At 37.1% G+C, this 17,841-nt stretch overlaps 1 protein-coding gene across 11 annotated transcripts in view; it reads right to left on the bottom strand.

Annotated features, from left to right (window-relative positions):
- Positions 1 to 14,418: 14,418 nt before the first annotated feature.
- The window catches only part of MYT1L (myelin transcription factor 1 like), a 293,552-nt gene continuing 290,129 nt past the window's right edge, over positions 14,419 to 17,841 (bottom strand). For all 11 annotated transcript variants that reach the window (XM_072407580.1, XM_072407581.1, XM_072407573.1 and 8 more), the window contains one exon: positions 14,419 to 16,088. In XM_072407580.1, the coding sequence (XP_072263681.1) occupies positions 15,948 to 16,088 (141 nt within the window). In that variant the 3' untranslated portion in view covers positions 14,419 to 15,947. The remainder of the gene's footprint in view (positions 16,089 to 17,841) is intronic.

Here is a 17,841-nt window from a genome sequence, read left to right as displayed (position 1 = left end):
TTATGTGATCCTGGTTAGATTCAATCATTTGGCTTTATGTGATCCTGGTTAGATTTAATCACTGGGCTTTATATGGTCCTGGTTAGATTCAATCATTGGGCTTTATGTGATCCTGGTTAGATTTAATCATTGGGCTTTATTAGATCCTGGTGGAATTTAATCAGAGAAAATGTAAAGTTTCAAATAGTACAAAAGTTTCAAATTAGTGCAAAATATCATACAACAATCAGGGGTGACTTTCTGAACAAATGGCTTGTTTTTTATAACTTCTTTTTTGTTTTTGCAGAAGCAACACATTCAGCACTGGAGATCACTTATTTCAATATAAATATCATCAACACCTACTATAATGACTTCCTCACTCATAACCTCATCACACGCATGGCTCCAAGACTTTTCTAGAGCCGCCCCGACTCTCTGGAATGGTCTTCCTCGTCCTATTAAGCTTCTACCTTCTGCTCATTTGAAAGAGCACTCAAAACATACTTTTTCAGACTTGCCTACCCATATTCTTCTGTCTCCTAAAGCCCTCACTACTTCCCACCACTACATATCCCCCTCCTATTGTGTGAGACTTCCCTCAACTCCATCTGTCATTTGCTACCCTTATTTAATGTACAGTGATGCATAATATCTTGGTGTATAATAATAATAATAATAATAATCAATAAAGCTTATAAAGTTGGTAAATTTATATTTGGGTTTGTTTACCTAAAAATTCAGACCAGGATAGGCACATAACCCATTTCCCTTTTTTTCTTACCTATATCTCTAGATTAGGGGTGTCAAATTCTGGCCCGTGGGCAAAATCTGGCCCTTGATGTCCTTTTTTTTTGCCCCCCAAAAGAATTGCGAAAATGAACTACATCTGGCCCGCATTACCATCTCACATCATTATTTTCAATACATGCAATACATAGACATTATTCCTGTACACCCATTATTCCTGTGACACAAAGCCTAGGCAATGATCACATGGTGCCTGACTACCAGGGGCATTGTGTTTGTTTCAATCCATTAGAGACTGCATAGTGTACTATTTAGTGTCAGACAAACTTGTGATGTGAGAGCATGAACAACACTCAGGCTGCATAGACAGATAGGAATGAGTCTTTTCAACCCTAAAGTGTGCGCAGAGGGCTTTGTTTTTGTTAGTTATAGATGAAGTAGCAAACTTCTTCAATTTTTTCAATAAACTTCATGTTTGGCCCCCAACTTAGTCTAAGTTTTAATTTCAGCCCTCTGTGTATTTGAGTTTGACACCCCTGCTCTAGACCTCTCATCTTCCATCCCACAAGAAAGGGCTACAGACGCAAGGTTCCTCTGAGTTACGGTCTGTAGGGCTTTATCATGCTGTGTTATGCAAAGTCACATGCTGTGTTTTATTCATTGTTTTTTGTTTTTTCTTTTCTCTTTTTAGTCCAGTTTTTGTCTGTTATCTCTGCACTTTTTTCTTTTAATTTGCGCTTGGTACCTGTGGCCTTCCTCCTTGGTACTCTTCCCCCCTCCCCCTGTCTCTATCTATTGGTATTTGGACTGATGTATTTTTCCTCCCCTTTGTTTTCTTCCCTTTGTGGAAAATCCCTAAATAAAGAATGTGTATATAAAATCAGACAGGAGAAGGTTGTGTGCAGAATGGGGTGGGTGATGCAATAAAAAAAAACACTCACCTGCCTGATAATTCTATACAAATGTCATTGGTAGCTGAGATACCAACAAACCCTAACTTCCCCTGTGGCTGCCAGGACTGAATGGACTTCCATGCACTGACACAGGAGATATATTATCTTGGTCCAGGCAGAAGGCGTGCAGGGGAAGGATCTGGAGCAGGTTAGTATAATCAGGATGTATTTCTGTTTAAAGTCTATTTTTGTTGGGACAGATGTGAAGAAGAGGTCTTGCTTGTCAGCACTGAGACCCTAATATTGGCCACCAAGAATCCATACTTCAGAATCTGTTCAGAACAGTCTTGTGGATAAATACCCAGGTGGTTCCTAAAAGCACTTGGAGCACCTCTGTCAGCACCTAGTGTGGAATATTTGTGTCTCCATGGTGCAGGGGATCATGGCAATAATGACTTTTATTAACAGCTTTGACACATAATCCAATCATGGTAAATACCAAAATTCAGACAGGGATGTAATTTCTGTATAAGGCTTAGTGATGGACAAACCGAGCCATATAATGTTCGCCGGATGTCCAAAAACATTATGTAAAGTTTGCAAACATAGCCAAATGTGACAGCAAACTCATATGAAATGCAAACTTTATATGTAAGTTTTTCCTATTGCTAGCCACATTTAGGTAGCCAGGAAGAAATTTCCAGGATCAGTGTGGGAGAGAGATGAGGCGCTGACCATGCCCCCAGCAGACCCAGTATAAATTGGGGCCCTGAGCAAGATGTAAATCAGGGCCTTTTTGGCTGGAAGAGTGAATACCTTCTGACATGACCAACTTCATAAGCAAAGAAAACTCTTTTGTGACCTTCTACCTCAAATTTTGTGAGAAACAAAGAGTTTTATTCAGAGAAAAAACAAAAGTGTTTGAAAACTGACTAAAGAACAGATATATGTAGTTAAATAATAATGTAAAATATACTTCTAGAAAACGCTGCTGGTCAGTGAGAGTAATAAATACCTTTTACATTGGTGGTCAGTGGGAGTACAATATGCCCAATGTCAGTAGCAAATGCCTCCACTTCAGTAGTCAGTGGAAGAAATATATGCCTGACCCTTGCATTGATACACCTTACCCTTGCATGTTACTTATACCTGGCCCCTTCAATCTGTATGTTGCATACAGCTGACCCCTGCACTGTGTATATTACATACGTGTGGTCCTTGCAGTCCATCACTAATACATTTTTCTATAACAAAGTAGGCTTAGATTGAATGTTTCCTTAACCCTTTAGGCTTCTCTCAAAAACAGCTAAATTGGATCAGCTCTTCCTGTACCCTACAATAGTGAGCATTCACTACACATGAGTAAACTTATCTCTCACTCCATCGCCCTCAGTGCTGAATTCAAGCAATACACCAGTCCTTCATTCCATTAGTACTATTTTGCTCATATTTGAGGTTCTGTTCAAACCACCTTCCTTTCAGCCAACTGATTGGCTGAGTTTACCTAGGTGCATTTAAAGTTAAGAAAAATATGGAGATTTTATTAAATTTCACCAATTTAGAGAAATACATTGAAGCAAATTTTCTAGGCCCCATCTGGCGTTTAGTAACCTTGTACTGACTATTCAGTGGACTTAGTTTGGTTTGTATATTTGTAATATAGAATAGAAAGGCTCTTAAACAGGTCAGTGGAATTGGATCTTTTGGATATTTTGTCTTCATAAAAAAAAATCCTGACATAATATACTATAAAAAACTGTCATTTTTCAGACTACCTTTTTGGTCCCACTAAAATTACCGGCTCCTGACCGCGCATGCGCGGGGAGTCGGGTATCACTCAAAGGGAGGTAAAACTACCCCACAGTGATGTCATGATGGCTTAACCCCACCCACTTCCCCATCGCATATCTGAGCCCCGCCCAATTCCTTGAGCCTGGGATTTGTACGGGGGACATGGTCCACAGCTCTGGCTGGTGCATTCCCCCAGCAGGGTCCTTCTCATTACCCTGCTTGGGGGTGCACCGGCCAGAGCTGCGGACCACCAAAATTTTTTGCACCGGTTGGAGACCGCTGACCTAAACTACAGTTACATAGCTATACCCAGAATGTATTAAGAATAATAAAATTATTTTAATTGATAGGTATTTCTGGGTGACAATGCTGCAGAACTCAATGTCGTCAATATAATGATAAATAAGGCAAGAAATTGGTGGAAGCTTTTCTAGATCAACCAGTCCATGACAGATCACAAGGCTATGCAGGTATGCTTGTTGGGGAACATTTGTAGCATATCGTCCTTCCATCCCGGGTAGGTGAGCGTATATACTATTAAAGAATTAAAGAGTTAAACTTACTTTGATCATTGGTGTATAGTGGGGAGAATGGGGGATAAGCAGCCAGCTTCAAAAAGGGCTGGTCTAGCCTATGCCTCATTCTTATAAGGGTTAACTGGCGTATATGGTTTTCAAACCGTGCACGCGCGGTTCCTGTTTTGGTGTCCCATGAAAAAAGGGCTTCCGCCCTTACTAAGATGGCGGGTCCAGTTTTCATGTATACTGAGGGCAGAGGTCGAGTGTCTTCCACCCTTCCTTTGTTTAAATGCCAGGTGCTTACATGAGATAACACGCAGGTGCATTCTAATAGTTATATTTATGGGATGTATCCCGATTGGCCTCACTCCTCCCAGGGGTGGGGAATGTGGATTTCTCCACCCCCGTACTCTGCCTTCACTTGCCCGAATTTAGGATCCATAATGATTTGACCTGGCAAGTCCTGAGCATCGGATTTTAGTCTGTTGCCCAAACAAGGGACAAGGGTAGGCAAACAAGGGACATTGCGTATATATAGTACCTATGTTTGTAAATATTATTATAAAAAGTGTTTGAATGAGAACACATGAGAACACACCCCTGATGGGGTGGTAGTTTTCAGTAAAAAGATCCATCTAGTTTCTTACTATAGTAGGGTTTTGTCAATGTCCCCTCCTCTTGGGTTTCAGGATACTTTTTTTTGAAGCTGAGAATAAGATACATTCAGTATAAAAATGATGACGTGTACCGACATGATAGCTGATGTTGATAGTGTATATATGTTCATAGATTCTCTTGCAAAATGCTCTTTTAGTTTTCCCAACACAACAACCGCACTTGCAGGTAAATAGGTAAATCACTCCAGTGGAGGAGCAGTCCACATATTGTTTTTTTGGGAGTTTTGTTGTGTTGTTCGTTTATCCATTTGCATTATTTACATTTACCACATCAATATGTGTGTCCCTGGATGGATTATTCCTAAAATGGCTGGAGACTAAAAAGTCTTCAAGGGATGGGAACTTCCCTGAATACAGGGAGGTAGTACAGGGTTGTTGGCGTAGGAATTGGGATGTTTTAGGATCTCCCATTAAGATGTAATTATTATTAATAATATTATTAAACAGGATTTATATAGCACTAACGTATTATGCAGCTCTGTACATAAGATATGGGTAGCAAATGACAGACAGTTACAGACAGTGACACAGGCGGAGAAGAGAACCCTGCCCTAAAGAGCTTACAATCTAGGCGGTGGGGGAAGTCTCACACAATAGGTGGGGGAGATATGTAGTGGTGGGAAGTAGTGAGTGTTTTAAGAGACAGAAGAAAACAGGTAGGCAAGTTTGAAAAAATGTGTTTTGAGTGCTTTTTTAAATGAGTGGAATGTGGAAGCCAAATAGGACCAGGAAGACCATTCCAGGGAGTTGGGGCAGCTCTAGAAAAGTCTTGGAGCCGTGCGTGTGATGAGGATATCATTGAGGTGAGGAAGTCATTATTAGTTCATTGGAGGAGCGAAGATGCAAGCGAGAAGGATTTGAAAGCAAAGCACAGGAGGTTGAATTTGATTCTCAGGTGAAATGGAAGCCAATGAAGAGAACTACAAAGAGATGCAGCAGAAGAGGAGCGGTGAGAAAGATGGATGAGTCTGGCTGCAGCATTCATAACAGATAATGGAGGAGAGAGTCGGGTTAGTGGAATACCAGAGAGGAGGAGGTTACAGTAGTCCAGACGAGAGATGAAAAAAGCATGTGCAAGAAGTTTGGTGATCTCAGGGGACAGGTAGGGGCGGATTTTGGAGATGTTGCACAGGTGAAAGTGACAGGACCTTGAAATGTACTGAATATGGGGGGTAAATGAGAAGGCAGAATCAAAGGTAATGCCAAGACAACGTGCCTGAGGGGAGGGACGAATAACAGTGTTGGTAACATTAGGAATATGTCAGGGGGAGATTTGGAATTTTTGGGGAAGATGATTGTCTATGGTATGCTGTGCAATCTGACTGCTATGCCTAGGCAGGGTTCTATGGCACAAGAAAGGGATAACTGCATTGCAACCTTACCGCCAACCTGAATGCAGCTTTGAAGTTTTGTGAACTTTAAGGGGCACCACAGCGCACAGACAGTTGGAAGTACCCAAATTTTCATTGCCATGAGAGTGGCCCACAGGGGGTCCCCAACATGCATACTCAATTTGGGGACCCTGGTCTGGAAATAGCCCCCTTAACGTGAAAATATACCTGATTGTTACTAGGATTTTATGCTTGTGACCTGTATCCAGCAAATTGTTAGGTGTAGAAGGCTTACATTTGGTTTAGCTCTGTGTACCCTGAAAATTTCACATTTCTATGACAATCTGTGAAAGTGATATGAGGATTTATATATGGGGAAAATGACAGCTGCTTGAATACAGACACAGATATCATGCTGCACAATTATTTCACAGTACAAGGTGGGCGGGGAGCAGCTCCCTCTGCTGGCAGCACAATCTCATACTGAAATACATAAGAGAAGCGTGCATCCCATCCCCCACAAGACAATGAGCAGAGAGTGCCAGATCTGACAGCTCCGAAGCCCGGTCGTGGCCCGCGGGCCACAGGTTAGGCACTCCTGCACTACAGTGTCACAATGAAAGATTGGTAATTCTCTGGAAGTTGGGTGGAGTCAGAACTTTTTGGATACATTCTAAACCTTTGACATCAGGTATACTGCTTTAGAGGGCCTCAATATAGATGGCCACTAGAGTAGTATTTGGGGGAATCTGTAAATCACGGGTGTGTGGGTTTTTTTTTTGAGTTCTATTGCATCCCTCAAATTGGAATAAAGTTTGACTGTCAGAGGTCTTAGGATAGCATCTACATACTCACTTGCATGGGATGAAATGGATTGAATGCCAGAGATAATAGGTAATTTTGTGGACTTTAGGTTGTATATGCCTGATTGATGGGTGTCATTGATCAGAGAGTAGAATAAATGTTTGAATTAATTGAATCTGCGGTTGGGTAGAGGTTGGAATCATTCAGTGTTTCCTAAAATTTCCAAAAATTTTCTGGAACAATGATTCATAATGGGTAGTGTTTAGTATCCCCCCCCCCCCCCATCCAAAGGTTTAATGATTGTGTTTATTGGTAAAGTTGGATGGAGAAAATTTAGATTCAAAGTCAATGTAATGTATTTCCTCTGTTACCAAATCTACAAATGTTTGAATATGTGGGTTTGAAGAGAATGAAGGAAATAAAGATTTAGGTTTATGTTCAAGAGTGTCTTGGGAGACTGTAGGAGGGTCAGAAACGATAGTAGGTTGTTGAGTTTGAAGGGAAGTATTGGTATTAGTCATTCTCTAGTAATAGTTGGTAGAAATCTTTCAAAATCCTGAAGTCTGCTGTAGTAAATTCCTTAAGATCAAAAGGGATTGGAATAGATTGATTGCTAGAAATCTTTTACTTAAGACTCTTTGACAAATCTCTCACCAAATAGATTAATATCTTTTATCAATTCAAAATTTGGAGGGACTGAATGAGAGGCCCATGGATAGAACTTCAATTCTGAGAGGTTAATGATATCTAGGTCTGTGGATTTTAATATGGTTTCAAGAAGTAATGTTCTATGGAATCCCTCCTTTGAAAGGCTGGAGAAGACAATTGCTGGTGTGAAGGACCTTTTGAGCATTTGGTATTGCATCTAGATTAAACAAACTAGTTTGCACTGTTAGGGGAGTAGCAGATTCTGAGGGGTGTAAATAGGAAAAAGAGTCCCCCAACAGTCAAAGGTTTTCACAACACAACTCCTGTGTTTTTTTTGTTTTGTTTTTTTTTTTTTAACTCGACTTATTGCCAGACACTTGTTTTAACATCCAAATGTGAGCATGATCCTTATGGTGAATACAGGATTTCTATTACTTACCTTCTTTCTCTTTATCTCCTTTAGAAATGCATGTAGTTCCATTGTTCCTCTTATAAAAAACAGTGCAATTAGCTGTGAAATGTGTTGAGGCCATTAAGGAGCCCTATGGCCTACAAAAGATTTGTTCCAAGAGGCACTTTTTTTTGCATTGAACATGTATTGGGGGCTACTCTAAAACCAAAGTGTGGAGACATATAACTTGGCAACTCAACAGTTTTATGTTTTACTGTATGTAAATAAAAATTGTATATTATCAAGCAATTGTCTTTACAAAGATTCCTTTTTCAAACCTCAATTTGCTTGTGGTTTTTTCTTATATGTTTAGCGCACCAGTTGTTAGTGTTCCAGGGTTTGGACAAAATTAAACTACTAGATCACAAACCTATATCCTTAAATTTAAATTCCTTTGGATATCCTCTATCTAGATGAGATATTTCTCAGCTTACAGATCTCTCGCAACGCACAATACAATTGCGCATACAATTTACACCTATATTATGCTATCTGGCACCACAAAATTTCTTCCAATTTCACAAAAGAAACTGTCATGCAATTTTTGCATTCCTAGAAAATTGCACCCATTTTGGAACCCAAATCCTCCTAGGCTTCATCTCCAAATCTACGGTAAGTTAAATAGACCTGAGTTGTATTCTACAGTATACCCCTAATAACTACCTTTACTTCTTAACATAAGGATGCTTTACTCTAATTCGTGAGACTAGTAGAGGAGCTTTACTATTCATACTCCTGATACTCCATTCTTTCCTCACCACTTTAGGAACTACAGTAAACATTTTTTGAGCCTTCCACCATCCTCATAATCATATATCCATAACAGACTTAGAGATACCACAATATTGCATCAATTTGTTTATAAAAATGCCATATAAATTTTATCTCCAACACCAGAGGACTGAGCAGCCCATATTAAAGCATATTATTTACCAATTATTTAACATATATGTATAAACATATATGAATACTTCTATCTCAATACTTCTATTTATCTCCAACACCAGAGGACTGAACAGCCCATATAAATAAAGCATATTATTTGACAAGGTAAAGAAACGTCAGCAAGGCGGTCTCATTATAGGAGGTGACTTCAATCTCGTACTGTACCAGACCCTTCTCTGGATTCTTCCCCTATTAGGAAACTATCAGCCTTCTTCCTTCACCTTATACAAAAATGTGATCTGTATGGAGATGTTATCATGGACAAGAGAGACTACTCCTTCTTTTCAACTCCTCATTCAACGTATGTTTGGAGACTGAACACCTAACTTCTAAGCAACTCTCAGCATAAACAACAAATAGAAGAAGCTTTGAAATTTTCTTTTCATCTTTATGACATCAACGAGTTCATACTATGGAATACCCATAAGGCTTTCATGAGAGGTATCCTGATTATGGCGAGTTCATATGTTGCCAGGCAGAGGACCTTGCAGGTTGACCAGCTTTTAAACAATCAAGAATATGAAACCAAGAATAAACGCAAACTATCCTCGGCCCTTTTTTATTTTTCAAAGCATAGGCTCAAGTTCCCTCTTTATTATAAAAATTTGTGCATACTTCAAGCTTAAAGCTAAAACAAATCTATTCAGAACAAAATCACATTTCCTAAAGATTTTTGCCCCTACTCAGGGCAAAAAACTTACTAACCCTCTAAAAATTGACAATGCATTTATAGCTTATTACAGGTCACTTTATAACCTTCAATCTGCCCTAGTACACCCCAACCTAATTCTTCACTTATTCAAAATTTCCTAGAGAAACTTCAAATTCTAATGGTCTCCACTGACAAGTTGACATATTGTACCAAACTTTTCTCCATCCAAGAAATGTATAAAACAATTGACTCTCTACCTGTACACTCCCGGCTCTGATAGGTTCTCTAATTAATATTATAAACACTTCGAAGATGTTCTCACCCCATACTTAGCTGATATATTCAACCTTGCAGTGTCCTCTGTCTCCTTCTCTAAAGTAATGTTACTAACCACTGTAGTAACTATTCCAGCAAATATGGTGGACTCCTAACCTGGTTTGGGAATAGAGTGGCTTGTAACATTTCTTTAGAGAAAAAGTGTTTAAAAATTTAGACCTATCTTTTATACTCTGATGTTAAAAAATTGCAAAAATTTTGCACAAAGACTACTTTTTATTTTACCCACACTGATTACACCAGGCCAAGTAGGATTTATCAAAGACAGACAAGCTCCTGATGCCACTAGAACAGTTATAAACTTCTAAGGTACCATTACTCTTTCTTGTGTTAGATGCCAAAAAAGGCATTGGATTCGATCAGCCATAATGGCATTATAGTTATCTCCCTATGCTAAGATTTTTACAGCAGCTATGCTCTGATTTGCTATTACTCTCTCTTCTGTTATTTTCAATTCAATAATGGAACTGCTTTCGCAATCTATTAGACCTAATAATAAGATTACAGCATTGAAAAATTAAAGGCTACCATCACAAAATCAGCTTGTTTGTAAACAGTGTTATACTGATCCCCTTTGTTCCCTATCACAGGTTGCAGTTAGGTTTTCAGAAATTCAGTACAATATCACATTTCAAAGTTAATGCACATAAATCCCCAATCTTGCCACTTAATACCCATCTAAAATTCTTACCAACATGTTCCTTTCCCTACAGACGGGTATCAGAAATATCTAGGGATCAAACTAGCATCTCATAGCTCTTATTTACCTCAAACTTTCAATCACCTTTACAAAATCTTACTCATAAACTCCAGAATTTACCCTCCTATGTCCTATCAGTAACTGGTACAATCTCAACCTGCAAAATGCTGATATTACCCAAATTCCTTTATCTATTTCAAAACAATCCCCATCAAACCACCAAACACCCCTTTTTTATATCTTTACAAATATTATATATGGGGAAATAAAAAAACCTAGATGTTTGTCCGCTATCTTGGGTAAACCTAGGTCTTTAGATGGTTCTAGTACACCCCGCATCCAGACCTAATATTATGCATCAATATTTGACCAACTTCAATATTGGTGGCAACCTTCTCACAATAGATTATGGGCCAATTTAGAAGCTTCTTTCCCCCAATAATTCAAAAATATCTTTAATTGCATCCTGTTGGACATTCCACCTCCTGAAATCACAGGACGTACCCTAAAAGCTTCTATTACAGTATGGTCACAATGTGAATAGTTCTTCAGTCCTTCCTAGCTTAATAAATCCATATTCCCTTAGAATTATTCAAGTATCTCATTCCAGGAGACCAGTAGAGGAGCTTTACTATTCATACTCCTGATATCATTCTTTCCTCACCACTTTAGGAACTACAGTAAACATTTTTCAAGCATTCCACCATCCTCATAATCATTTATTCCATAACAGACTTAGAGATACCAGAATATTGCATCAGTTTGTTTATAAAAACGCCATATAAATTTTATCTCCAACACCAGAGGACTGAGCAGCCCATATTAAAGCATATTATTTAACATATATGTATAAACATATATGAATACTTCTAATATATACATATGTTAGAAATGCATACATGTATTTTAGTAAGACGATGTTGGTGAGACATTAATAATATATAAAATAAAATAAAAACTGTTCCAAACACTCATGGACTTTTTTTCTTCAAAGGCTTCATAGAAAAACCATGCAACCCCCCCTTGTGTAACTTACATGTATTCATCAACAAAGATCTTGGCAAGCAGCAGAAGGCTCGGCCAGTACCTAATGGGTGGGAGCAAAGGCTGAAAAGGAGGCAGAGAATGAAGCTAAAGAGGTGGAACTGTATGTGAATGTCCAATAGGGTTCAATCTGGAAAATAATTATACATATCTGTACATCATGCTTTGCACATTAAAGTCCTGGGAGCAACTGTGTTCTGGTATGGCACAATTAGCCTCCTTAGGCTCAACAGGGTCTTGATATAGGTAAATAAAGTGATTTGGGGACTGGAATATTTTAAGCAATATAGTAAATATCGGAAACGTTTACATTATGAGGCTCCTCCTCGGTTCATCTATTGGCCTACCTTAAAATCTTAGCTTTGTTTTATGAGAACAGGTCTTGGCACATGGCACATTTTGTGACCCTTTTTTTGTTTTTTTCTAACAAACTCTACTTTACAAGTAGCAAAAATGTAGAGTGAGGATTTTTACCAAAGCTTTTTTGCTTCTCTTTTGCTGACTAGCATTTCTAACTGTTGAAAAAGAAGCTAAAGATCTGTATTCCAGCTATTTAGGTGTACTAGTTGTACTTTAATACTAGTAGTATTGCAGGAATTTAAATGCCATGTACTGGTACCAATGATGCCAACCCTTCTCTAAAAACATCTATAATGCCAGATTTTTCTTACCTTGAACTACTGACTATTTGTAAATTTTGTAAATTAGTATGCAGTACAACTTTGTATCTAAATCAATGTAATAATTCACATAGAACAAAGTGTCAGCAAAAAAGACCAAGTAGTCCTTGAGTGTGTCCTTTTATTTAACCCATTTGTCTGAATATCATTTTGTTTGACAGAAGCATATTTAAATTCACTTACCGTACTGTTTACTGAATCACTACTTTATACTTTATATTTCTGGACTCCTGGTTTTGTGGTTATGCCCCCAGGTTTTTCATCTTACCTTCATATTAAAATAGTGTTCCTAAACTCTATTCTTACACTTAGGCTTAGTGAACACGGATGTTCCCCAGCGTTTATTCTGAGGGTTTTAAAGCCCATGTTTGAAATCCCAATCCATTCCAATGGGCTAATCTACACCAGGACATTTCTTTTAGGCACGTTTATGAGCTTTATCTTAAACGTTTATTGCGTTTTTTAAAAAATTAACACGCTGGGTTAAAGCTTGAAAACACCCAAAAATGCACGAAAACGCAGGTAAATGCTTCTATTGATTTCAATAGGACATTTTCCTGTGTTTTTATGCACTTAAAATGCAAAAAAGTTAAAAACGCGGGAAAACGTGAAAATATGTGAGAATAGGCGGCATGGATGTTTTTCAGTGTTTTAAAGGCAAGCTTTAAAACAAGCTAATAAAAGTGCATAAAAATGCATATAAACGCAATAGAAACATTTACATGTGTTTTTAAAAACGTCCGTGTAGACCCAGCCTTAGTGTTTTTATATAAATTGTATTTATAATATGGATATATATATATATATATATATATTAACTAAAATTTAAGGTTACCATAAATTTTAATCTCTGTGTCTGTAGAACTGGGGAATGAGAATGCACATACATACTTAAAAACTAGAAAAATGTATTTCTTACAAATAAAACATTTTATTAAAACATGCAAAATATCAGGCATGAATCACACCAAGAAACTAAGTTCCAAATTTAAAAAAAAAATCAAATAAAATGTTCAAATTTTATTGGAGCATTTATTTATGGCTGCATTTTAATAAATAAGTTAGAGCATGTAAATCAAAGAACCACTAAGTTACAAATGTGGCAACGCATTTTTTTCCTCTTTTTTTATTTAGAGTAAGATGTGTTGACATCCAGCATGACAAAATTTGTACAAAGTTCACAATTTAAAAATGAAGTATCACACCAACTTGTGATTCCACACATTTATCGCAAAATTAAAATGTCATCAACAAATCCATGCCGTGTAGTACAAAAATAAATCAAACTTCAGTTCCACAGAGAGCACAATAAATAGTTTATACAAAATTCTGTCTTAATAAATGATTACTTAAATTAAACTTAGAAATGAATATGAACAATAAGTTATAATAAATAAACTTCGATGACTCACAATAATTCCATATGAAAGGTCAGCATTCTAATATGTGACACTTTTTTTTTTTTGTGATCCCTATATATTAATAGTCACAGATAGGTTTTTTGATTTGATACAGTTTAATGTACCACCATTAAATGAGCAGCAGGTTTGTGCTTAAAATCCCTTTCCATTGTACATAGGTGATAACAATAATAATCCCAACTGATACTATCTATTTATCTACTGAAAGCATTACTATATTGGCAAAGAAGCTGCAGACACAATGCGGTGATAAAAGGCAGATGCCAGTATTAACAATGGCTACCTTGAAATTCAAGGCAAAGTATGACATGGATATGGCAGAAGGTCGAGCACCTTTCTTCGGCATTTGAAAAGGCAGTTCTGAGCATGACCGCTACAACTAATAGCACAACAGAAAGACAGGCCATTACAGAGAACGTACTGCAAAGCCCCCAAAAAGTAACTACATAAGCTCTTCCCAGCTAGTTATTAAAGTCCTCCTGGAAAACTGTAAGCTTTTGTACAGTGAAGAGTATAAAGTGCCGCTGGGATATACATAAATTTATACATATATATACCGAGGTTGAGTATTGTATTAGAATATTTGTTGTGAGATCCCTGTAACCTCCCTTAGCGATATTATTGAAATAGCCATCATGGCTTCCAGTATAACTTTTTTTTGTATTTTTTTATTTATATTTTTGTTCCGAGTGTTAGTGTCACAAAGGCTATAGACACAGAAAAAAAAATTGCACACCTCCATATATTATGGATATATAGGACAAGGTAAGTGCAAATATCAACTGGCACATTGTGGGGACAATGACCCTGTAAGTCCTATTTTGCTAAAAATATTTTTTTTTATTTTTTAAAAAAAGCCATCTTTTTTTTCATAGCAAAATTCTAAGTACATTGTACTTTCTGCATAACAACACATGGAAGGAAAAAAGATATGCAGTTTAAATAAAAAATAATCCTCTTGACATCTTTATAAACACAACACATATTTGACATGACTTAAAAAGTGGTCTTATGCATACAGTTAGTGCAGTTGTTTAGAAGAAAATAATGTTTAAAAAAATCTGCATTGTAACAATTTAAAACAGATACGTGCTGTCTGAAGTTTGGTAATTTAACATAACATTTTTTTTTTACGGACAGTCAAGCAACAATCCCTTTTTAAATTTTTTTTTTCAACAGACAAAAATAAAATGTGAAAAATGATTGCAAATGAGATAAATGTTCAAAGGTAGATGGTGTACTTTTTTCTTCTAAATCTATTGTTGGATTTTATCCAGGGACCAAAAAACAGATTTTCTTTTTATTTTTTGCATTAATTGTAAAACCCCCAATGAAACAAAGACAATGAAAAAAAGCAACAAAAAATGTATTAAAAATAGTCTTTCATCCTTGATCAAAAATGCAGGAATCCAGTACGAGTATATTTATACTTAACAGGCAGTTCAAAGAGAAATGAGTCGATCCTGGAGTGAAAGAGTGAGTAGTGGCTATTTCTCCAAAGTCTGTTTGAAAAAGATCAGTAGGAATTCTCATTGTCCACTTCTGATACAGTTCAGCAATGAATGTTCCCGTATTGAGATCAGTTGATGATTAATGAATGAAAAGTGCTTTTAAGCTGCTTTGACTTTCCACGCAGGTTTCCATAGCTGGATTTTGTCTAACAGCAAGAAAATATTTTTGTATATCGTACATCTCCCCAGTGTCTTTTCCATAAAAAAAAAATCAAGGCTTTTCAGGCAACCTTGACATAAACAAAATGAGACCTCCACTTGAGGTCATTTACAAAAGTCCATTTCACATCACTTCTTGCTGTGAAACAATATGCGCACTATGAAGGATATTTCTGTCCTCAAAAATATTCCTGCAACTGGAGGCCGAAATAAAATGTTTGGATGGTGGCTGCAGATGGCAAGACATTTTCCAATGGGTTTTCTTATCCACTTTGATATACTAAAACACTGATTCACCAATGCATAAAAAATTGTACACTCCAATTTTCTTCATCAGCTTCCCTTTTTGAGAAATATATTTACCTTAAAAATGTGCATACGTTAGCAGCTATAAACATGGCATATCACACAATGTTAGCTTATATGAAAACGTACAAAATGTGAATGTATTCAAAATCTATTCAGCAGTTACTATTCGTTTTTGTTTTTTGTTTGTTTAAAGCAAGACATCATGAAGTCTTGTAAGCATAACACTGTTTTAAGATGAATAACTATAGAACACTTTTCCGGTAGCTTACAGCAGCAGAAAATAAGAGGCATCCTTATTTTATAGATATCTTTTTTGTTCAAGCACGAGTTCACCAAAAGAGCAGCTGCTTAGACTTGGATCCCTCTTACGGCTTGCTTTATGTTTTCTAAGAGTGCCTTATTTTCCGGGCTCTGATAACGGTCTTGATTTGTGTACATGTCCGTCAATGTGGTCACGTAGGCATCAAAGTTTTGTTCGTTGATGGGATCCTACAAGAGAATGAATACGTTATTAGTTTTTATCTAACAAATTAGCCTATAATTTCTCATGGTACATTTTGCCTCTTTCAGAACATACAATATTTAGAGGTTTTTGGTTCTGTGCACAAAACATGGTGGGATTATGGCCAAAGACACCCTTTGCCAGTGTTCAAGGGAACTCCTAAAGCCTAATTATAATGGTGTGGATATCCCTATTTATTAAATTCTGCAACATTGCTGCAGTCAACAGCAGGTCTATGCAGGTCACAAAGTCTTCTGTACATCATGAATTTATTCCTTCAGGGAGAAGCCGCAAATAATAAAATTTAAGAAGAAAGGGCAGGGCATGCAACAGGCTCGTCCACCAGATTTTAATATTGTATTTATTGTGCTCTGCCAGCTTTGGTCTCTCATAGCTAGTGAGTGGCACACTAATGCATAAACTGCCGATTTATTTTGGAATGGTTACCCCCTATGTGAGCATAATGACTGGATTACCCAAAACTTTTATTTGGTTGCTTCTTGCAATAAAACAAAATGGAGTGAGGTTTCATTGTCCTGTATCACAGTATGTTATACTATACACAACATATATACGTTTTTCACCGGGTTGCACAGAAATGCCTGTCTTAGTACCATTAGATACCTTTCTTGCCATTCCAGGCTTGGCATAGATAATACAGATGAGAAATGTAGAGATGGTGTGCCAGTCCAGGTGGGTTTATTATTAAAAAGAAATGTTGGACAATGTAATTAAAATTTACACTCCTCAACTGCTATAAATAAATGAGGACATCGGGCATTAAAAACATTAAAGTGTTTTAAACCCTGGTTAACTCACACTTTGTTGTTTTTGAATATATTATATTAACCTCCCACATATTTATATTGCTGGAACAAACATTTCTAATTCAAGTTTTCGGTGTTCCAAATTTTATCTTACCCAAAAAGTCTGGAGAGCTAGTCTTAAACACCTGATCTGAGAAGTACATATATATTGGTCACATGCACTGCTCACTTGGTAGGAAGAGCATAGATTCTAATGCACCCGCATTCAGCAGTGCACATGTGTTCCCAACGCTGGTGCCTTTGACAAGTGACAGGACCAGCCAGCTACATAAGATCCTGCCCAGTAACTCTTTAAAGGAGACAGTGGGGTTGAAGGAGTAGAGACTGTTCACTGGAACTCCAATTGGGATATGAGTGCAGCAGAGGCATTATTGTTGTCAGCCAAATACAAGAAGTTGGATTTTTCTGAATCATTGGGTATTTTTCTATACTTGCAGGATTTTGTAAATTGTAGGCTACCACATTGGGGAAAAGTGCATATATTGCAGAGATACATCCCGCATAAATATATATACATGGATAACTGAAGATAAGACTTTATGGTGTTAAAAGGCAAAGTGAGACTAATAAATAAATGAACCCAGTTTGTTAGCTTTAAGCAGCAGTTACATTGTTTCATGTAAATTGTAGCATGCATGGTAATGAATATGCATAAGTTTGAATGGGGTTATATGTTTTCCCTTTCCAACTAAACTTCTATGCATAGATGTAAGCTAGTCGCATAGAAAAGAAAAGAATTTCTACTAAGCATGGTACATAAGGATACATGTCATGAGAAAATGGAGAAATACCAATTGTCCCTAAGTCTTCTGAAAGGTTTCATTGTTTTTGTACATTTGTTATTGGAATTTAAAATGCTTAAAAAAATACAGCTTTACTTTTACACTTTTAAACTTTTCTTTTGTAGGGGCAT

Source organism: Pyxicephalus adspersus, chromosome 4 (assembly GCF_032062135.1).
Source record: "Pyxicephalus adspersus chromosome 4, UCB_Pads_2.0, whole genome shotgun sequence".
Taxonomy (NCBI): Eukaryota; Metazoa; Chordata; class Amphibia; order Anura; family Pyxicephalidae; genus Pyxicephalus; species Pyxicephalus adspersus.
The sequence above is the reverse complement of the archived record's forward strand: the minus strand, read 5'-3'. Positions and strand labels throughout refer to the sequence as shown.